Here is a 23,241-nt window from a genome sequence, read left to right as displayed (position 1 = left end):
TGTAAGTTATTTTAGTGTTAAGGTGGAGAGTGCCACCACTTTTCTGATGGAAGTTATTTTAGTGTTAAGTTGGAGAGTGCCACCACTTTTATATTGTAAATTATTTCAGTGTTGAGGTTGAGTGATGTTATAATAAAGAGAAAAGATATTGCAAAAGCTTTTACTGGAAAGTACAGGAAATGAGAAATAATGGACGATACAATGATAGAATCTCGATACAATGATAGAATCTCGTCTAATCACTAACTTTAGAATGTCTTATTGTGAATTTTTCACCATCTCTGAATACATGTATATGGGCACTGTAGCCTTAAATTATCATCTACATACATTTATCACCGAGGGAGGACTGCAGACTATCGCCCCCTAGTGACCACAACTAACACTCCATCAATACAATCTGGCTCTAATCAATTGTTTAAATAGGCTTCCCAAAAGAAGTATTTCCCAAAATTATCATCCTATTACTGTTCTTCAAGATCATTTTGTCGTTCTTCTTGGAAACACTTCAAAAGAATTATGAGATCAATCCGATATCAGCTAGAAATCAATATGGCTGCCCTAATCCTACAGTTCTTTGCTGAAAGACATGTACAAAATTAATCATTAATGTTTTCCTAAGTAATTTTTTATCTTCCTTTGTAGGAAATAAGTAAGATATAATGTATATAGACATATATATATATATATCTGTAAGATAAAAAGCAAATTCATGAAAATTTTAGATGCTATTCTTTAAATTATGTTCTTTTTCTTTATGATCAGATATTGTGTACAAGATCGTATTGGATAATTGAAGAAACTCTGAGCCAAATGATCAATGCTAATTAAGTTATTATATTATCACAGCTTATGATGAACTGACAATTAATTAAGAGGCAGAAGTTTGTTAATAATTGAAATTAAAACTAATTTCATTTCTGTCTGCTTTCTTCCATGGTAAAATAGTTACAAACGAATTTTGATGGGTTTTCTGGTGAAAGAATTTTCATGGGTGTTTGAGTGAAAAAAAAATAATGGGTGTTTGAGTGGCAGATTGGATATCACTCAAGCTTTTCAACGGGACATTTGGGGTTTTATTACCTTTTTGGACATTAAATGGTTTTACCTGGTACTCAGAGTTACTTACTTCTGTCAGGGCCACCAAGAGTGATGGCCGCGATGGCCGAGAAGTTAAGGTGTCCCGACACTTTAAGACTAACCCTCCACCTCTGGGTTGCGAGTTTGAAACCTACATGGGGCAGTTGCCAGGTACTGACCGTAGGCCGGTGTTTTTTCTCCGGATATTCTGGCTCTTCTCCACCTCCAAAACCTGGCACGTCCCTAAATGACCCTGGCTGTTAATAGGTTGTTGAAAAATAAGCCAAGCCAATGATATAAGTCAATTTCAATTTTACCCTAAATGTTATGAAATACTTAAAGTTGTTTCTTTTAAAATATTTGTACAATATTGGACCTGTATCAGTAATATTGAAAAAAAATTGTAAGAGTCCCTCAGATCTGACAGGAGAAAGAAACTCTGCCATGGAAGACACTAGAAAATTGTTTACAAATGGATCGAGCCTATTAGAATTCATTAACTTAAATTCTTTACCTGTTCACCTAACTCTTCAGTGTCCAGTCTGTACCTATTAACCTCGCTGATAAAGGACTGTCTGTTATTGTTTTGTGAACATCGTTCCTACTTCGATAATGCACCTATTAACCCAGCTTCATTAATTTCCTAGCTTTACCAGAACACTGTTGTACACACAGACATTGTGTATCTGTAAACTTTAAGGAATGACTTAATTAGAGGTTAATAAGGTCATATATCTATAGTGATGTTTAATCAGCTCCACCTGGTGGTTGGTAGAGGTCTCCAACATTTGGTGAGCAATGTATGATACAGTGGCTGACCTAGGTCCCTCTTGTGTTCTTAGAGCAACATGGAACAGGGGGATATACATGCCACCCTGGATTCCTTGTAGGGTGGGGGTTGGGGGTTGGGGGGGGCTATCTGCCATGATCATCCCTCCATCCATCAGTCCATCGTCCAATCTCACTCTCCATCCCCTCCATCTGTCATTCCTTCTTGCTGTCCATACCTCCATCCTATCTCTCTGTCCAGTTTCATCCTGTTTTGATCATTGACATATCTTGAGAAGCCCTCAACATATTTGGTTCATTATCCTGTAATAAGCCCAGGGGACTGACACATCAACTTAGACTTTACAGTATTTATCCTGTAATAAGCCCAGGGGACTCCACATAAACTTAAGACTATACCATATATATCCTGTTATAAACCTAGGGGCTGACACATAAACTTAAGACTATACCGTATTTATCCTGAAATAAACCTAGGGGCTTACACATTTACTTAAGACAATACCGTATATATCCTGTAATATACCTAGGGGCTGACACATAAACTTAAGACAATACCGTATATATCCTGTAATATACCTAGGGGCTGACACATAAACTTAAGACAATACTGTATATATCCTGTAATATACCTAGGGGCTGACACATAAACTTAAGACTATACCGTATATATCCTGTTATAAGCCTAAGGGGTTGACACACAACATCGGATAATGTTATGAAATGGGCTTATTTCAGAACAATGAAAAATCATTTGTTGGTAATTTTTTGGAACGGCGATTGATATATGGCAAGCTAATAGGCATTTGCTTGTAACGAAATACAATAGTTTTGTCTTTTTATTTTTCAGACATGACATGCACTCCATCTACCCCAACAAGTTTGTGCAGAGAGACGAAAATGCATCCAGGTACCGGATCTTCAACACACTATTCGAATTACCAAGTAGGTGATAGGACCATGTAATAAGTCCCCTACCACTGGGTCAAGGTCACTGTTACTATTTTTAGCGGGGGCCAGTAGGGGATATCTATTGCTTTGGCGATACCCAGTATGCTTATTGTGCCTCATATCATTACCATCAAAAGCTCTCAAAGTCCAAAAACATATTTAGTCTGATTGATCATCTGTAGTCATTATATATCTGTTTGTTCCTGTGTTGGGGCTGTACCAGTCATACTGAATCGTAATAATACTATACGGAATGTACAACTGGATACAATTGAATCTGTCTTTCCAAGGAGGTTGCCATCTCTACAACATATATATACTTACATAATTTGTGTACCCCACAATGACCTGAGGTGGACATTATATAATAGAGTGTTACTCATGTCCGTCCCACTGTGTTGTGCCACGTTGTGTCCCGTCCCGTCCCGTCCTGTCCCATCCCAATGCAAGGTAACTAGCTAATCTCAGGAACTGCTGATGCGATCCTCACCAAACTGTTTTGGGGTGTCAAGTGACAGCGGGGACATTTATGTCTTACAGACATTTTCTAGATTTTCTTCTATACCTGGGTAATGCTATCATATATTCATATAATTTATACAATTCCTTAAGCGAAGGTAAATTTCCTGTCTCATTTTTATCAAAAAGTATATTTTAAAGACACATGAAAAAGTAAAGTTGGACCATATCTTAGATCAGAATGATATGATTCAGAAAACGTACTATATGCTTTGAATCTGGTTTGTTTGGCTAGTATTCTTATGTTTTGTAGGTAGGACTGGTATACAATTGAGATAGAAATGGTGTTTAGAATATAAAATTTTCGAGAAGTTTTGTAAAAGAAGTTGTCAGAAAAGGCAGGTTTGTGGAATTATTCAGTTGTCAGATAATACAGGTTTTGGAATATGCAGGTGTCAGTAAAGAAAGGTTGCAAGAATGTGCAGGTGTTGGTCAAGGTAAACTGGTGGAATATTGAAGTGATTATATAGATATCGAAATATCTATTCGTCAGTAAAGACAGGTTTTTGAAATACCCCATGACAGTTATTTGTCAAGCCAGACTGGTAGAATTCTGAAGTGATTACAAGTGTATATAAAGATATCGGAATATGAAGGTGTCAGAAAAGACAGGTTGTTTGAGTATTGAGATGTGTGATAAGAAATCTTAATGTTTTATTTTTACCAGTATTTGTAGTGAAGTAATACTCTTGAGTGTATCATGGCAAGTTATTTACTAACTACGCAATATTTGTTGCTGCCAAGCTATAATGGCTGTGTCGGGTTGTTAATTACTTGGTGAGATACTGATTGACAGGGAAATGGATCCTGCCAAATCTCTTCAATTTAACATGTAGTGTCAATAACAATTCTCACATTTCATTTTTATGTTTTGATTTCACCCATTTTCTGAAAGTTCATGTACTTGATGAAGAAATTGAAATCATCCTTAAGTTATATATTTCTTATAACCTGGAACAGATTCATCGTAATTAGACTTGACTTTCCGAAAAAGATCCTTTTCTAGGAGTTTAAATGGTATAGAAGTGATAGATTGGTCTGCATATAATGGTGAAAAGCTACTGTGTAGATAAAATCTGCGATATCATCCTTTAAATGAAAAGCAGAAATTCAAATTTTGACATTTTTAGAGATATTTGTCATCTTTGAAACATTATGAGTATTATTTGGAAACCAGTTTCTTCGTTTTGAGGGTTAAACTTTTACAGTAAATGTGTATTTGAAGATTTATGCAAAGTTAAGATGATTGTCGAAGACTTTGCCAAGTTCTGCTGAAGTACGTCTCTCCACTAGATTATGTAAAAATCTGGCTCCCGTTAGTGTTTGGCAGCTATAGGATTAACTGTATATAGATATCACAACGAGACACTCCTAATCCACCTGGACAGAAGAAATCAGAATTTCATCAAGTCACTCATCAAAAGTATACGTTAGTAGCTTTTTCTTTCACTGACAGGAAATTAGAATCTGAAAATAGCCCATCACAGTCTCTCAGCGACATGATCGTTTACACAAGCTTTAGGATGAGCCAGAATGCCATCAAGAAAACTCTTTGAAGAAACACATCTTAACATTGCCGTTCTATCAATGGCGCTGTATACTTCATCATTACAAGAGTTTAACACAACAAAAACTCAGACAAATTTCACATAGACTCTATCTTAAACAAGTTTTCCTACTGTTTCTTTTTGAATTTATTACCCAAAAAGTGAAATTTTTAGCTCAAACATACACAGTCTTTGAATTTTATGTTTGTACATTTCGAGTATAAATTTTAAAAGATTTAATCTGAAAAGTTGACAAAAAGTTTTGTGGTTGTAAACTCAAATTTATTTATTGCACAACAGCCTGTTTCAAGATGCTTAGATGTAGTGATACATCCATTTCATTTAATTGTTAGAAATATCTACTTGTAAATTTTCTCTCTATTTTTATGCCAAAATACAAATATTTGATTTCCGTTGATTTTGAAGAATATGAAAAAGAACAAAGGGAGAAACAGTTTCTCAGAAGGCATATTTAAAATGTTTAATTTGAGACAGCAGAAATCCTTAATTTACTTTACTCTTATAAACAGTTATCCAGATAATAAAGGTTCTGTTACATATAGTGGAACTTAGTTTAGTTTACATAGAAATGTATATACATGTAGTGAATCTTTTAAATGAAAATCTGGTTTATACAGGTACCCAGAATACACAGGTTCTCTTTATATAGAAATGTACATAGCTAGACTTCAAACAAAATTCTGGTTTATACATGTGTCCAGAATGCACAGGTTCTGATTATATATAGAAATGTACAAAGTGCGACTTTGGAATGAAATTCAGGTTTACAGAGGTGCCCAGAATACACAGGTTCTCTTACATAGAAATGTACATAGTGAGACCCTGGAATGAAAATCTGGTTGATACAGGTGTCCAGAATGCACAGGTTCTGATTACACTACAGTTTAAATGTGTGTTTTATCGCAGCATCTGCGGAGTTTCTCAATATAATTGTTTCACAATTTACCTTTATTTTCAATCTGGAAGTGTATCAAATTATTCTGCAATATATGGGGCCTTGATAGCTCAGTCGGTAAGAGTGCTGGCCATGTAAACTCAGGAAAAGGTCCAAGGTGCCTGGTTTGACGCTCCACACCTGTAGTGGTTTGTGTTTCTCAGGAAGCTGAGAAACGGGCCACTCTGTGCTGTCATGGTTGTGTCCTTGGGCATGCAAGACACTTTACCCTATTTACAATGAATGGCATGTGGCGTGCCTCCTGTATGTTGTCCAGTGAGGTAGTCACCAACTACTTCAAAAAGAGCCATGCCTCAAAATGACCCTATCTGTTCACAGCACAATAAACCCAGCAAACAAACAAACAAACATACTGCAATAAGCAGTAAAGTGTTCAACTAGCAAAATCTACACAATAAAGATGTATCATATTTCTTAGCATTTCTAATGAACTGCCATGGATACAGGCATGCTTAAATGAAGCTTGAACTTATTGATGGATAAATATTCATAAACTGTAAGATATTTGTTTATTTTCATTTCAGTTATATATATCCTGGCATGCCTTGTAGACTTCTTCAGTAACCATAGTGACTACACCAGGTAAGAAACTTCCTTCTGATTGGTCGATAGTAGAATATCTGCAGTGTGTGATTGGTCAAAGTATGAAATATCAACATCATTTCGACAACATCTAAATTTCACTGTGAAAATGTAAAAACCTTTAATTCCATGGGATAATTAATCTGTTAATAGCAATATCTAAATACTTTGTATTTAAAAGATGAACTGATTGAAAAGAAAAAAAATTTATAGCGCAGCATTAATACTTTGTGAATTGATATCATCCATATTTATAAGTCTGCATTAACTTCATTCATTTTGCAGCAAATACTCTTTCAGGATTACATGAGCACAATATTTTGCTTTACAATTTTAGAGAAATTTCAAAATCTTTATGAGTTTTTGTAGCTCAAATGCCTATACATATTACTTTGCTTTCTCGTATACCTGACAAAGGAAGGATTGATGAAAATCTTAAGTGCGGGTAAACTTTTGACAAAAAACGATCATTGCATATATTTTCCGTGACTGTATTTAAGGAAGTTAATTGAGCAGTTAACCCAGAGTGATAGGTCCAGCAGCTGTTGTTGTTCCTCATCCTGTCTTTGCTTCCAACTGTAGCTCAGCAGTCGGATGGTATTTTTACAATATACATATATATATATATATATGTGTTGACTGTCGAAAATGTAGCCGTTTTTCTTATTTTGATGGTAATATATTTTGTGACTGGCTTTCCTTACAAATTTTTTATTTATTTTAACATTATATTTAACATCAATAGAATTTTTCATATTTTTTTTAAGAAAGGTGATAAGAAGGTGCTTTATTATAGTCAAGTTAAACATTTGGAAGAAAATTTAATATTAACACATTATTCCAGAATTTTTGTTTTTTCGTTAATAGAACATCTAAAACTCCATATCTTTTTAGTGCATATACATATAATTCTAGACCGTCTCTTCGCCTCCTCTCCCATCCTTTTTCACGAAAGGTAAAACTACTTTGGTGTTATCAAGGCAAAAATGATAATGGAAGGCATTTTTGAGACCTCTAGTTGCTTATTTAAGAGTTATTGTTATCACAGGGGAAAAAAATGCGGTCGCTGGTCGCGTTAACAGAGGGTCGCTTAATAGAGTTAAAATATATAGCGAAAACGCTCAGGAGGAATTGAAATGGTCGCTTAGAACAGCGAGCCGCTTAATAGAGATGGTCGTTTGGACAGATTCGACTGTACTTGAAAATGCATGGTATTGATTCAATTAAAAATATTAATGATGGCCTAAAGTTCATTCCAAAAGACTTGTATTTGCACCTAGACTTTTGACTGATGTGTTGAGGGATAATTTGAGGTATGGCCGACAAGTGGCGTAAATATTTAACACAGGTTCCACTCCTCCAGGATTTATCAAGGATAGGCTGCTCAAATCAAAGGGAGATATAAACAACACATTCTACCATCGGTTTTACCCCGGTCCCAATAGCTCCGACCTTTGACTCTCGTTTATCAATTAACATATCTTAAATCAGATTTCAATTTCAGAAAATTTTATGTTTAGTGAAACAAGAATGCTTACACCTATTATTCTACAATAAAGTCAAATTTTAGTAAATCTTAGCCTTATCGATTATTAATGTTTTCGTCTCATTTTCATGACAATTTTAAATTTGTAACAATTAAAGCTTCTATAACAAATTCGATATTAATCTCTGTTTTTCAGTAAAAAAAACTATATGTGTTATTGTAGAAATTAACACGAAAAGATCCAAAAATAAAGTTTCTTTCATATATAATAAAAATATTTGTCCGTGTATATTTATGTATATGTAAATGGTTATCTGTATGCATTCAATTTAGCACCTACCAGGTAATTAAATGGCTCAGCAACTCTCTCGAGTTTTATGTGATAAGAGTCTGGGGTACCATACACGCTAGTGTATAGACACAGAGTTTGCAGTATTGTTGTCTGAATATTTTGTGGTTTTTATCATTGAGTGATTTTGACCTTTGGCCTTATTTTGAAATATAAAGGGTCAAGGTCATATAAAGGTCAACGTGGAAATGATAAGTATATATATTTCATTACATTTCACAAGGTCAAATGAAAAGGTCAAATGGAAATCACATGATGAAAATGTTTCTTTATATTTCACAAGATTGTTTTGAAATATTCAGGGTCAAGGTCACATATAAAGTTCAAAGTAAAAGTCATATGTTAAAGTACATTCATTTAAAATTCATCCAATTCTATTTTGAAATATAATGTGTCAAGGTCACACGTAAGGGCAAAATGGAAATGAAATGTTAAAAATATGATTATTATATAGTCACATTACATTTGACAAGTTTTTATAAGTGGTCACGTCCAATTGGCCCATCTTATTTAGTTGGGCAGACATTTATGGATTCATTAAGACAGGAAACTAGAGTCATGAAAAACATTTGTGCCTTGTTTACGAGTCCGTTCTAGTATAGGATACATAGATTTAACCTTTAACCTCCACACTAAATTGTCTACATAAAACCTACCAAGGTGTCACTCCACTATTCTTTAATTACCGAGTTTATCAGTTTGTGCTCTAAACATTTGCTTCAGCCATGTTAACCAGGAAGCTATGGTGAATGTTATGGTTTCTTCATCGCATCAAAAAGTGTGAGGAAAGATAAGAAAAACTATTTTTCAGATACAAAGTACAAAATTTAACGCTAATGAAATTCTTTGAAATGTGAAAATCATGTTAGGCAGTTGAGATTGAGTTGAAGAGGCTGTCAGCTTTCTCCTGATTCTAATTAGCTAAGTCAGATCATTAAGGCTTCTGAGGTGTTGTGTTAAGAAAGTCCCCTTAAGTATGGTACCATCAGTCAATTTTTCTTATAGTGAAAATAAGTCCCCCTTTAAAAAAACGAATTCTCTAATTTGTGGTAATTTTGAATCATATAAACTATAAAATGATAAGACAAAAAACAAACAAACAAACAAACAAACAAAAAAGTTAAAAATTAAGGAGATAAGAAACATATTCTTTCTTCAGTATAACCTTTTAACTGTGATAGAAATGAAAAGCTAAGTGGGTTTTATGCTTCCATGCTCAATAGGGTAAGCAATTTTTAATGCTATGATGCAGCATCTGTCATCTGTTCTGCCAAACAGCATCAATGTTTTCCTTTCAACAAATTACTTTTGAAAATGTAGAGGCTCATGAACATATGATTTTGGTGCCGATGCATACAGGGCTACCAATTTTGTTCAAGTGAATAGCCTTGACCTTCTTTGTGAAAAAGGTCACAGGGGTCGGATGTGCTGTAAATGTTATAATTAGATTATTTTATCATAAATACAAAATTTTGATGTGTAACATCAAACTGAAAAAATGAAAGTATTATTTTCGAATCCACATCATTGACTTGTCAACTTTCAAATTTACATGATTTTTATTTTCCAACAAAGTCTACTGTTCATAAGCTGCAAAACAGATGTAGGATATAGGCCCATTGGGCCTGTTAAGTAAACGGATCTCTGCTCATTAGGTGTACTATAATCATAACACTTCATGTGTTACATTTTTATGCCTGCACCATGAAATGGAAAGGGGGGGGATATAGTGTTACCCATGGCCGTCCCCTCACCTCGCATCCCTTCGCATCCCTTCGCATCCCGTCCCGATGCAATGTAACCAGCTAATCTCAGGAACTACTGATGCGATTGTCACCAAACTGTGGCTCAGGGTAGCGGGGGCACTAAAGCTCAGATTCCTTTGTGGGCAACATAAGATCTCAGGAGACCCTGAATTCAAAATTGTGATTTGGCTGACAAACATAAACAGACGTTTGTGTGAAGTAATCAGATTGACAGATCTTGATGTCAGTGTAACCTGCTGGATTTACCTGGCTGAGAGATGATGTTTCATTGATCACTTAATAAAAATGTTTATTGTCTATAGGTTTGACAAGGGTGTTAAGAGTGGCGACCTGACGATGACCTACCGGTCCATTTATCAGGACGTCCTAGCCGCTACCGACCATGTTCATCAGAAAGAGGTATCTATATCTGACACAAAAATTTTATTTTTAAAGAAACTCATTTTTTGTTTAATTCGTTTTGTCAAAAATTGACTTTGAAATGTTTTTAGTATGTGGGAAAAAAAACTGGACTGAAATTGAAGTGATGAAACTTAAAGGGTTATTAATGAAATGTTTTCAATAAGTGATTGATACACAGAATGTTTATGATGAAAATCAATAAAAATCCTCTCATTTTTCTGATTTTTATAGGATTGTAGTTTTAAAACAATTCCTTGTGTGATGTAAAAGGTTGTATTGAAAACCGTTACCCTAAGTACTGTAGTAATGTGGAATTGTTCTTATTGGTGTAAGGGAGGTTGTAACCCTAAGTACTGTAGTAATGTGGAATTGCTCTCATTGGTGTAAGGGAGACAACCTCTATTTTAAGATGAAAAAAATCCATCCTTGTCGGAGAAGGGAGGTAACTCTACATTACATGATGAAATGTCTTTAATAAAATCTATGTGCAATTGTTTCAATCAACATCTTTGTTTAATTAATGAATGTTGATATTTTGTGTGTGTTTCATTCCTCATTTCTCAACCACAAGAGGTCAGTGGCGTATTGTACATGTGTTAATTACCTTTCAAAGTCATTCATGTGCAAAATTAGAAGATTTGAAGATTTCACCATTCACTCATTAATAGTGATTTGCATGAATGATTTTTGGTATCAAATATCATTGCTAGTGCCATACAGTCAAATTTGATTTCTGACTTTTCCTGTACATTTGTTTTGATATGAATATGAAAATTTCCCATTGAAAATATTCTAAAAAGTTTTATTTCAGGTTTTTGACTCTGATCTGAATCCTGCAAGTTTGAAACTATTCTTCGAAATTGTTTTCCAAACATTTTAGCTGTTTTAAACATAAATTGTGCAGTTAGCTTTATTTCTGTCAAAGCAGGAGCAAGGGCAAAAATATGCAAACATTAAAAAATACAAAGATAAAATAGAAAATAAATAAATAAATTTTGTAGTCCGCTTTGCCTTCACATATTGGTATTTACTTTCTGTGTTATGAAATTAAGTTGTTATCAGAGAATCAATTTTCCAGGGTCCGTTAAAAAGAGAGACGGTCAAAGATCTGGAGCGATATGTCATCAAAGATGACCGACTTCCAGTTCTACTTGATAGGTAAGTCAGCCATTTAGATAATCTGCGAGAGAACAGGAATTGGTTTTTCAATCTCATATGGAACTCTTTTTCTTCAGTCATACATATTTGATCTCTCTCATTACCTGTTTTAATTTACAGTAATTCTTGTCCATAATTTTCACAAATTAAAATCTACCATTAGGTAATATTGTGGAAGTCTTGCATGTTTTGTCAAATACTGAATATTTTTTTTATTTTTGATGCTACTGGTTGGAAACCCTGTATACACATAAAAAGTATTTTTCTCTCTAACAGAATGAGAGCTCATGGATCAAAAGTTTTCCTTGCCACAAACAGTGATTTTGTGTACACCAATGTAAGTATACTGTATATAGATAAGATTCTATTAAAAAAAATTCAAATGAATTTCCTCTGTAAGACAGGCAAATTTTGACTGTGAAGTTTAGATGTATATATTTTTATGCCCCCGCCATGAAATGGGGGGGGGCATATAGTGTTACCCATGTCCTTTCAGTCGTGTCACATCGCATTTAGTCCCAATCCCAAGTGAGCTCTGAATCAAGACAAGGGGGCCTATGCATATACTGTTGTACCATGTACGAAAGTATACTCATATTGTCTTCTGTAATCATCCTTAACTTGTTATCTTGTTAACTATTTAACTCATTTTATATCCTTTCTGTTATACTTTCTCATATTGTCATGTTTTAATTTTTTCCAGAAAGTCATGAACTATCTGTTGGACCATGACAAATCAGTGAGTATATATACATGGACATTTTGTATATCTATATATCTAGGGAGAGAGTGAATTAATTTTTGACTGATGTCAAGAATCTTATACCAGGATAAGGTAGTGGCTTGGTATAGTCAAGTTTAACACAGAAGATTGTATTTCAGGTGTTATAATATTACGTCATATAATGCAAGATGTCATTAAAGGTGAGTTTTGTTAAATTCAGGTTTCACTTTACATGTACTTCAATGAAAAACAAATGTCATATGTTTTATTTTTAAACCACAAATATTGTGCCCGATAAGATTAACTTCACTTTGTATTTCCCACTGTATGATATATATACATATAGCCATAATAAATATGGATGGCATCCATATCCCTATAAATGTCACGATAAAATTGTTATCATTGTAACTGTAACATTGGATACTCAAGACATTTCTTTGAAAGATACTCATTTCATATATGCTTACATTTGTTTGAATTAATTCAGTGGTGGAATTTGCAAAATAAATGTTATATGCTTTGAGATTAAAAAGAATATATTTAAAAAAAACATGTTACTAATTTCTATCAATTAATTGTCATTCATAGGCAAAATGAATGCCAGTTCAAAGCATTGCTGTGATTATCTGACATTCTTCCTTTTTCTATTGCCCACAGCGAGACTGGACCAAATACTTTGACTTCATTATCTGTGATGCCAGAAAGCCGCTGTTCTTTAGGGAAGGAACTATTTTACGCCAAGTGGATAGAGTGAGTTTTAATGTTTCAGGGAAGAGGTTTAGCAAAATTTTGGATTTTGTTATTTGTTTTAAGTTATGTGTTCATTCACTTTTATTAGAATAAAAAGGTTTTTTTAAACAACATTCTTGCCCATATTTATTGTATTGCTAGAAGTACCAGTTCTAAATAAAAACTGTTAAAAAAGCAGAAAATATTTACAATGTATAGTTTGTCACTTGATTTATCCATCCGATATATTGCTTTCCATCTGCTAATTTCTTTAAATATTTAGAAAATATACCAAACTTGACAAATTGCTTAGATAACATCCAATGTTCAGACCAAGAGAGAATCTGACTTAAAGTGATTTGAACACTTCATTTTTGGTGTTTGACAGGAAACTGGAGCACTGAAGATTGGCTCACACACGGGGCCCCTACAATCAGGACAGATTTACTCAGGAGGTAAAGCAAGAGTATCTTAAAAAAAAAAAAAAATAATCAGATACAAAACTAGTAGAATACTAGATCAGACTTTCAGGGTTGACATACCCTGGGATTGGCCCCGAAACAATCTGGTGTCCCGACATAGGAGAGCATTCATTTTCCCATACCACCTCCTGATATGTTGTAATGCCTTCCCACAATACATCTCAAACTCCCTGTCCTCTCTGGTTCTCTTAAGGACTCCCACAACTAAATCAGCCAATCAGCTGGTGTTTCACATGAACCAAGTCCCTGAGGAAAATGTGTTTCTTAGGTTTGTAGCTGTTTTCCTGAGTAATTAATATATGAAATGGGTACTTTCTATACACGAGAATAAAGTGTAGGGTCTTGAGGTTTGGAAAATCAAAAATATAGACTCCTACTGAAAATAGAATGGCGTAGGATTCGAGGTGTAAAAAGGTGGGAAATCCCCAGGTAGGGGTTCTCCAGTATACTGTTAATGTCAGGGTTACTGTCTTCCGAGTACCCGTGTGCTCTAATATGCCATTAAACCTATACAATAACAACATTTATCCGGTAGAAAAAACTTCAAACTTTTAATTGATATAAATTTCACATCATTTGAACTTCAAACGAGCGAATAAAGGGATTGGGTCACTAGTAATAACATATAGTAAATTATTTAGTTGTGTGAGTCCATTAAGGGTAACGACCACATTTCTAGGTGACCCTGACCTCCGGTGTCTGTACAGCCATTTTGATTAAAATGCTACCTTTCGTGGATACTGTAGAGGAATTTCAAATCGTAAATCTGTCTGAAAACCAGGAAATGGAGGGGGGTGTCTGATTGAAGGGGCCCGGGGGGACTACAGCCAAAAACGTATCTAAGTAAGACTTTTTTGTGTGGTTTTCTAATTAATCTGTTTCGTAGTCACTTAATATTAGTTAAGACCAGTACAACTTACTAATGTAGCTGTCTGAATTTCTTGTATTGTGTGTTTCAGCTCATTTGTAGGTATTACCTAAAGTTTGTCTTTTGGCCATATTATTTTCATATTGGTCGGAAGTCAGACTATATGACAACAAGTGGAAACATCTTTGTTTTCAGGATTCTGGATTCTAATACACAAGTAGATATCATTTTTGTGTTGACCAGTGATGTATGATTGCTGTGTGGGACAATCCCCATTGGAAACCTTAGAGATTTAGAAAGTTTACTGTACTTTCAGCAAATTTTCTCAGAATACAATGAGAATTAATTTCAGTGGGTGTTATATACCTATGGTAGAGTATCTCTGCTAATGAGATTAAAGGATAATGACGTCTGTCAGGTCAGTCAAGCGTCATTATAGCAGCTTAATTGTCCCCACCCCCAATTCTGACAGATCACTCAGACATCCCACCTGAGGGAGCAGAATGGGTATGTTTGATTCCCAGATTAAATCTGGTTACCAATGTTTATTTATATCATATAGGCATACTCTTCACCAGTACAAGACACTTCTAGTGCCTCCAGTCTCTTACATTTAAAAAAAATCTTTTTTTATAATCAATTTTCAGGTATTTATTATATAATTATTTAAAAGTTGATAAAACAGCATTGAATTCGTTTATAAGTTTCAAATCATTAGTTTATCAAGGGTACATATGTGTGTCACAATGCTCCAATTTAGAAAAAATATAATGTTTAAAACTGATAGGTAAACCAGGGCATCAACATAGGCGAGGTCATTGTTACTCTTGGCGCAGTCAAGGTCAGATGTGCCAGCACATCAAGGGAGACAATCTGCTATTACAGGAGAACTGCTGAATGCAGGTTGCTGTGACTTGAGAATTTTATCTGCAGAACATTATAGATTAATTTTAATGAGTTTACGGCTAAGGAAAAAATAAAGATTTGCTCTTTAACCAATGACAGGGCCACACTGCCAGGGTAGATTTATACAACAAGGAGACAGAGATCTAAACCAACCCTTTCTGTCCTGGGCCACACAGTCAGGGTAGATTTATACCACAAGGAGACAGACATCTAAACCAACCCTTTTCTGTCCTGGGCCACACAACCACAGGGCCACACAGTTAGGGTAGATTTATACAACAAGGAGACACAATGTAAATGTTGGGGGATGGATATACAAACAGGTTCCCTTACTCTGTCCAGAGTTATCTCCAAAACCTTTCAAGATAACTTCACAAAACATTCTACACACATCAATCTAGTGCTCTAGCTGTACCATATATTGCTATGGGACTTTTTCAGTTTCAGTATTTCCATGGTACCATTGGGAAAAAAATAGTTTAAATCACTGATTCAAGCATTCCTGGCACCTAATCTCCATGACCAGCCTTTCAATTCTGGGAAACTTCCTACACACATCAGTGAAGCTTCTGCTATGGAGAAGTTTTCAATATTGCTATATCTTTGGTTACCATGGAGATATTCAAATTCATTGATTCCAGCATTTCTGGAACAAACCAGATCTTTGTCTCCAAAACTGTTTGAAATTAACTTCATAAACACAAACCAATTGAGTGGTTACCTGGTGCTTGCTGTGGATAGATTACTTATAGACTCTAATATAATCGCCACTTCCATTACATCCTTCATATTGACTTTTACCTCTATTCTAAACATCCCATTAAATAATCTCAAAACTTGGCTCTCTTGGCGGGGAACCTGAACATCTATGTCATTTAATCAGGATTCAGGGTTCAATACAAACAGTGGTCATGTGGCCAGAGACGACCAGTATGAACCAACTGGCAATACAGTTATACAATAGATATTTATATATCTTAGTGATACACAGTAAACACCAGTCCTATAGTCGGTGTACTTGTAACTGGGATTAATAGAATCCTTCCCCGCCTTAGGAGTGTGACAGAGAAATCACAACTCGAGGGGGAATTCAGGAACGTCCAACCAGAACTATAAATGCATATCCCATCGGTGATCAATGTCTGTTTGTAAACATCCTCATTTGAGGAAGTTGTCACAGTCCCAAACAAATACAAACACTAAAATAAGGTATCAGTGAAACTAGTCTGATTTTAACAATAATACACCTCGTCATTTCATAAAACTGTGTCTCTTATGCATATTTAACATGTAACAAAGTAGTTCCAGAAGTACTTCCGGTTCGGAAGTTAGCGCATGCAATCTGTCATACCCTAGGGGTTGACAGAGAAATCTCGTCTAAAACAGGAGATAAATTGGTGAACTGTGGGAGAAAGATTTATCCCTGCTGCTATTGAAAATGTAATAAAGCCTTTCTCCATCTTCCCGCCTCGCCTGTCCCTGCCCCCTCATCACCCTTCCCTTCTTTGTTCTCCCAGAATTTTGTTCTCTTTTTCCTTTTCATCTTCGCCAGTTTTCATACTCCCCTCTCTTCCCCGACCCTACGCTTTCCTTTTAATGTAAAAAGCATAATTTGAATATTTGAAATATATATACATGTTTGTTATGCCTTTTCATCAGTAGAATTGGTATATAGTTAGGGCTTTTCACCAAAAGTGGTGAAAAGACCTATTGTTTCTGTTCTGTTTATTATTATTATTATTATTATTATTATTATTATTCTTCTTCTGCATTTTATTTTGTCACACAAATTGTGGGAAAATGGTAAAAGGTATGCCAAGTCAGTTATGCCTATTGTATATGGCATGAGTTGAAGGGGTGACAGCAACATCTTCAAGTAGGTCAAGAAACCAAGATGGCCGCCATGACGTCATATCTCATTTTGCTTAAGTGGCCATAGCTCCAAAACGGTAACAGTTAAAATAATTTCAAATATATATTATTGTAGGACCAATCTGGGGCCAACTTTTAATAATGCATTGTTTTGAGGTCAGAGGTCAAATGAAAAAGCTCGCCTGAGGGTCAAGTTAGTCTATTTTTAGAAAATCTTCATTTTTCCTTTCTTTTCAAAAATTCTTTCGAAATATCATGCAGAATGTCATTCTAATGAATTTGACGTTTTCAGTTTTTCTGTGACACATACGGTTTCTGTTGTACGCCATTTTGAATTTCCCCCTATATATTTCAATAGAAAAGTGTGTACATTTCAAACTTCTTCTCAGGTTCCACCTGTGGCATTCAGCTCAATCTTAGCTGAAATAATCCTTGGAATGTCCTGGCCAAGTTATGTTATTTTTTAAGTTGGTTTGAAATTCAAGATGGCCGCCATGACGTCATGTATTGAAAAGTTTAAAATGGCCATAACTCTAAAAGTATTCATTTTACAAAGGTCATGTAATTATGTTATTTGTAGATAATGACTAGCGCTAACTTTTACTCACCAAAAGTTTTAAGGTCAGAGGTCAAATAAAAGAGTTCGCTATGGAGTTAAATTAGTTTATTTTTAGAAAATCTTCATTTTTCAATCTTTTTCCAAAAAAAATTCTTAGTATGATGTAGAATGTCATTCTAATAAATTTGACGTTTTCAGTTTTTTCTGTGACACATACGGTTTCCGGTATACGCCATTTTGAATTTTCACTATATATTCTATATTAAAAATAGTTTTACATTTTAAACTTCTTCTCAAGTTCCACCTGTGGTATTCAGCTCAATCTTAGCTGAAATAATCCTTGGATTGTCCTGGCCAAGTTATGTTATTTTTTAAGTTGATTTGAAATCCAAGATGGCCGCCATGACGTCATCTATTAAAAAACTTAAAATGCCCATAATTAAAAAAGTATTCATTTTACAGGGGTCAGGTAATTATGTTATTTGTAGTTAAAGGCTGGCTCTAGCTTTTACTCACTAAAAGTTTTAGGGTCAGAGGTCAAATAAAAGCGTTCGCTATGGGGTCAAATAAGTCTATTTTTAGAAAATCTTCATTTTTTAATCTTTTTCCAAAAAAAGAAATTTAAGTATGATTCAAAATGTTATTCTGATGATTTTCATGTTTTTTGGTGTTTCGGTAACGTTTACCATTAACGCGGAACGCCATTTTGAATTAATTTGGCATCAGATATATAACGGCATCTGAGATATAACGTTAGTTGGACGAGGGGAGATAACTCGTACAAGGCTGTACGAGTTACCTCCCCTCGTCCAACATTTGTTGAAACGTTTTATTTCAGATGCCAGATTAATTCAAAACTAGAATGCGGATGACCTATCAAGTGTTTTTAAATAGTTTTTTCTTACCTTTTGAAATACCAAGCCTTTAGGTCATTTATGCTAAGAAGGTGAAAAGCCCGTCAAATTGTTAACCAACAATTTCTAGTTAAACCTTGTTATCTCAAAATCATTGGGGTCATGAAAAACTTCTCCAAATTATTTCAGGCTACTGAGAATTTTTTAAAGCATTTTTGCAGTCGGAACTGAATCTTTACTTGAAGGTAAAAAATAGGGTCTTTAAGTTAGAGTTGAAAATTTTTATGAAGTTAGATCTCTATAATTGAGACGATCAATATATATATTATGCTGGTAGGATCCGTGGATGTGTTCTCGGAGATGATGTGTGTCCAGGATAAGGATGTCCTATATGTTGGTGACCACATCTTTGGTGACATCCTCAAGTCGAAGAAGGACAGAGGATGGAGAACGTTCCTCGTTGTCCCAGAGCTTGCCCATGAACTCTCTGTATGGACGGACAAACGCAATCTCTTCTCCAAGCTAGAAGAGCTGGAAGGCAAGATTGGGAATCTCTTTAAGTAAGAATTACAGCTTATACACATGTATATATTATATATCATATCAAGTTCTTACAGCCTGCATCTGACCCATAGTAATCTCGGTAATATATCTTAATATTTTTAGTCATTTTTGTTAAAAATTAAAAACAATTGAACAAAATATTGAAAATACAATGTTCAGGAAAGTTTGTTTTTTTTTTAAAAAAGAAGAAAAAAAAATTTACCAGGTAATTGAATTTCAACTTTTATACCAGACAATTTAATGTTAATTTCAGGAATCTCGACAGTAGCTGTGATGTCAAACCAGATTTAAAAGATGTTCAGCATACCATCAGGGTAGGTAAACTCAAGTGTCTTACTTAATTTAAACAAGAAAGATAATTTCTATTTGTATTTTCTAATCACCGACTTTACAAAGAAATGTCAAACCCAGCACTGCAGTCAAAATATGACCATTACAGAGACTGTAATATTCAAGAAACTTTCACCCTGATCAAAATGTCTGTATCCTTCTTTCAAGTTAGATAGCTATGATTTTATCCCTGACCCCCAAAATATTTTTTTTAGTTTTATTGGCCGTATTGGCTTATATTTGTCCCGTTGATGGCCATTTATAGGCAAGTATTTCCGTGGTCAAGCTGGACATGAGGCTGTCCAATGAAGTCGGCCAAAGTAGGAATAGAATGGACATCTGGAGGCAAAAACTATTGAACTTTTTATATTTTTCTTATATTTTATTTAATGGGTGATGACAACATTTAACATACTGATCATGTTATTTATTATTTTAAGCTTGAATATAGATTAATTTGTTTTGTGTTAATTTAGACTGTTTCACACGAGATGGATATGACCTATGGCATGCTTGGAAGCTTGTTCAGAAGTGGTGAGTTTCTGGTTACCATGGCTACTCCGAATCTGACAGTGACAACTGGAGGGGTGGCAACATTACATTATTTATATAAATATTCACATAACTGGCCTGTTCCATCGTTTAATACAGCTGTCATCAATATTGCAATACTCTTGTAATAACACTATTGTGATGTCATACATTTTTTATGATGTCGCAATTAATACATGACGTTGCACCATTGTCGATGTAGAGAAAAACATGACCTTGCAGTCAAAATTTTCCTGTATTGTGCAGAAATGAGTGCAAGAGTTTTCACTTGCATAATATTTATGAGATATGTGATAAAAACAATCTTACAATCGTTGATTTATGTATGTTTGTCATATGGAATGTGCAATGGGTGCATAAGTGTCATATCAAATTATTCAACTTAACTACAATGTAATAAATTTGTCATGACACATAGCCACTCATGTAATATCTTCTATGTACATACGTAAGGTATATCATACTTATCTTCCATGTACATAAGGTATATCATACTTATCTTCCATGTACATAAGGTATATCATACTTATCTTCCATGTACATAAGGTATATCATACTTATCTTCCATGTACATAAGGTATATCATACTTATCTTCTATGTACATAAGGTATATCGTACTTATCTTCCATGTACATAAGGTATATCGTACTTATCTTCCATGTACATAAGGTATATCATACTTATATCTTCCATGTACATAAGGTATATCGTACTTATCTTCCATGTACATAAGGTATATCGTACTTATCTTCCATGTACATAAGGTATATCGTACTTATCTTCCATGTACATAAGGTATATTGACTTATCTTCCATGTACATAAGGTATATCGTACTTATCTTCCATGTACATAAGGTATATCGTACTTATCTTCCATGTACATAAGGTATATCGTACTTATCTTCCATGTACATAAGGTATATCGTACTTATCTTCCATGTACATAAGGTATATCGTACTTATCTTCCATGTACATAAGGTATATCATACTTATCATTTTGTTGATTTGGTTTTATAAATAATATTTTCGGTGATTGATCTACTTTGAGTGATACATGCATTAAATCAACTCTTTTCACAGTTAGTCCGAATCTATCTTATTCTACTGTCTTTTTGCACTCAGGTTCCCGCCAGACTTTCTTCGCCAGCCAGGTGATGCGATATGCCGATCTGTATGCTGCCACATTTCTGAACCTTCTCCACTACCCGTTTTCGTACGCATTCCGAGCCCCTCCTATGTTGGTAAGTGGAGTTTGTTTTTACATCCCCCGGGCCTACACCACAGAAAAAGTCAAATAAGTGCAAGTGATTGTATGTCATCTACATATATCTTTGCTGTTAAGATTTGAGCCATTGAAAATACCTCAATAAACCTCTCTATAAAACCTCTCATATATATAGAGGTTACACAACGAGTGGTTGTTCGAAATGGAATCTATTTCACTCCAGTAAGTTATTTTTAAAAGTTACAAAAGACACAAGCTTTAACTTACGAGTGTGAAATAAATTCCATATCCAAAATCACGAGTTGTGTGACCTGTTTCTACCACAATAATATCGGCTTGAATCAAAGGGGAACGTGGCCAAGTCTTATTTCGCGTATGCAAATAAGGTGTACAAGTGACAGACGGAACCCGGTGATGTGACGTCATTTGATAATTGATGATGTAACGATTGCAGTTCAGGTCAAAGTTCGAATTCTTGACCAATCAAAAGACCGGAAGGCTATATTCCACTAGTGGAATATAACATATATATCCAACAGTCGGCACATTTATACAATGGCCTGAGAGTGGAATAACACAGCGTATTGTGGTAGAAAATATATATGTCTTAACAGGGAGGGCTGTAATTGTTGCTAATTTCTCATCATATATTTTTAAAATTCAGACAGGTTTGGCAAGTTTAAAACAGTTAATACCTGTGTTTGTCTTATGCCTTATAAAATTTTAAAAAATGTTTTTGTTTCTTCAAAAACTCGATGCCGTTTTCATTGTACTGTTTGCATTCTTTACATACTACGGACATACTAATTCTAGTGTGTTGTTATTAATTTGTCCACTCATTTGAATTAAGATGCCGCATGAGTCTACAGTGGGCCATGAAGCTTTCTCTTTGGATGACAAAGAGGTTGACATGATGGCGCCCAGATCACGCCAAGTAGCTGCATCAGACACAGAAGCTCGCCGGGGTCGTCTGGAACGCGCTGACAGCATTGTGCCAAATCTTTACGCAACAACACCTCGTCAGTTTACGCAGATACAGGAAGACGAAGACAGCAGTGACGGTGCAGAGGAAGCTAATACTGACACCAAAAATAAATAGATCCAAACACTGACACAGAAAATAAATAGATCCAAACACTGACACAGAAAATAAATAGATCCAAACACTGACACAGAAAATAAATAGATCCACACTTAAATATCGCTGTACAAAATTGATGCTACATGTACTGTTTTTAATTTGTAGTTGTTTCGTAGATGTTTTGTAGAAATTTGTAGCAAAGTAATTTCTTTTGTCTTAACTGACATTACATCAACATCTGATTAAACCAAACAGTTAAACTGGATCAGAATGGATTTTGTAGATTTCATTTTCTCAACGTTACAAAAAGAAGAAGGGTGATTCGAGTATTCAAGATAAAGAGTTTCCATGTTTGTCATAGAGTTCCGACAGACACTGTATGGATGACATTGCAAGTTTGATTATTAATCTTTTTAATGAAGTCCCAAAACAATTTTGTTGAAGATGAAGTATATTTAACAAGGATAAAACTTTAAAAAATGAAAGTTAAAATGTTCTATTTTAAGATAAGCTGTTACTTTATGCAAGATTTATGTTATCCAGACCAGTTTTTCACATTTCGATATCCATTTTTTTTAGTTGTGACTTGTCAAAAGTTCAAATTCTCCAATTTTTACTTTACTTTCAAGTGGTAAAACTCGAGTTTGAGGTTACCAAGTTTGACTTTATTGAAATTTTGAAAACCTGATGTTTCAACTTCAGTAGTAAAACATATCAAATATAATGTATTGTGATTACTTTTTGACGTTTGTAATGTTAATTGATGTTGAAATTAATTATATTAATTATTGCATTTATCAGTAATAATAAATTATTAGCAATAGATGGTGTAGTCTGCTTATCATAGCACTAAACAGTTGTTTATTACATTTAATTGAATATGT

General features: G+C 34.5%; 1 protein-coding gene across 3 annotated transcripts in view; it reads left to right on the top strand.

The window, feature by feature from the left end:
• The window catches only part of LOC117339150 (cytosolic purine 5'-nucleotidase-like), a 132,902-nt gene extending 110,142 nt beyond the window's left edge, over window positions 1–22,760 (top strand). For 2 of the 3 annotated variants that reach the window (XM_033900571.1, XM_033900573.1), the window contains 13 exons: window positions 2,720–2,814; window positions 6,387–6,444; window positions 10,348–10,444; window positions 11,526–11,605; window positions 11,882–11,942; window positions 12,309–12,344; window positions 12,990–13,082; window positions 13,450–13,516; window positions 18,940–19,162; window positions 19,420–19,480; window positions 19,973–20,030; window positions 21,174–21,292; window positions 22,127–22,467. In XM_033900571.1, coding sequence (XP_033756462.1) covers window positions 2,720–2,814; window positions 6,387–6,444; window positions 10,348–10,444; window positions 11,526–11,605; window positions 11,882–11,942; window positions 12,309–12,344; window positions 12,990–13,082; window positions 13,450–13,516; window positions 18,940–19,162; window positions 19,420–19,480; window positions 19,973–20,030; window positions 21,174–21,292; window positions 22,127–22,375 — 1,297 coding nt within the window. In that variant the 3' untranslated portion in view covers window positions 22,376–22,467. Of the gene's footprint in view, window positions 1–2,719; window positions 2,815–6,386; window positions 6,445–10,347; window positions 10,445–11,525; window positions 11,606–11,881; window positions 11,943–12,308; window positions 12,345–12,989; window positions 13,083–13,449; window positions 13,517–18,939; window positions 19,163–19,419; window positions 19,481–19,972; window positions 20,031–21,173; window positions 21,293–22,126 lie in introns of all 3 variants that reach the window. The other variant, XM_033900572.1, reaches the window with a different exon arrangement.
• The last annotated feature ends 481 nt before the right edge of the window (window positions 22,761–23,241 follow it).

Source organism: Pecten maximus, chromosome 12 (assembly GCF_902652985.1).
Source record: "Pecten maximus chromosome 12, xPecMax1.1, whole genome shotgun sequence".
Classification (NCBI taxonomy): Eukaryota; Metazoa; Mollusca; class Bivalvia; order Pectinida; family Pectinidae; genus Pecten; species Pecten maximus.
Note: the sequence above shows the minus strand (reverse complement) of the source record. Positions and strands in the feature narration are given on the sequence as shown.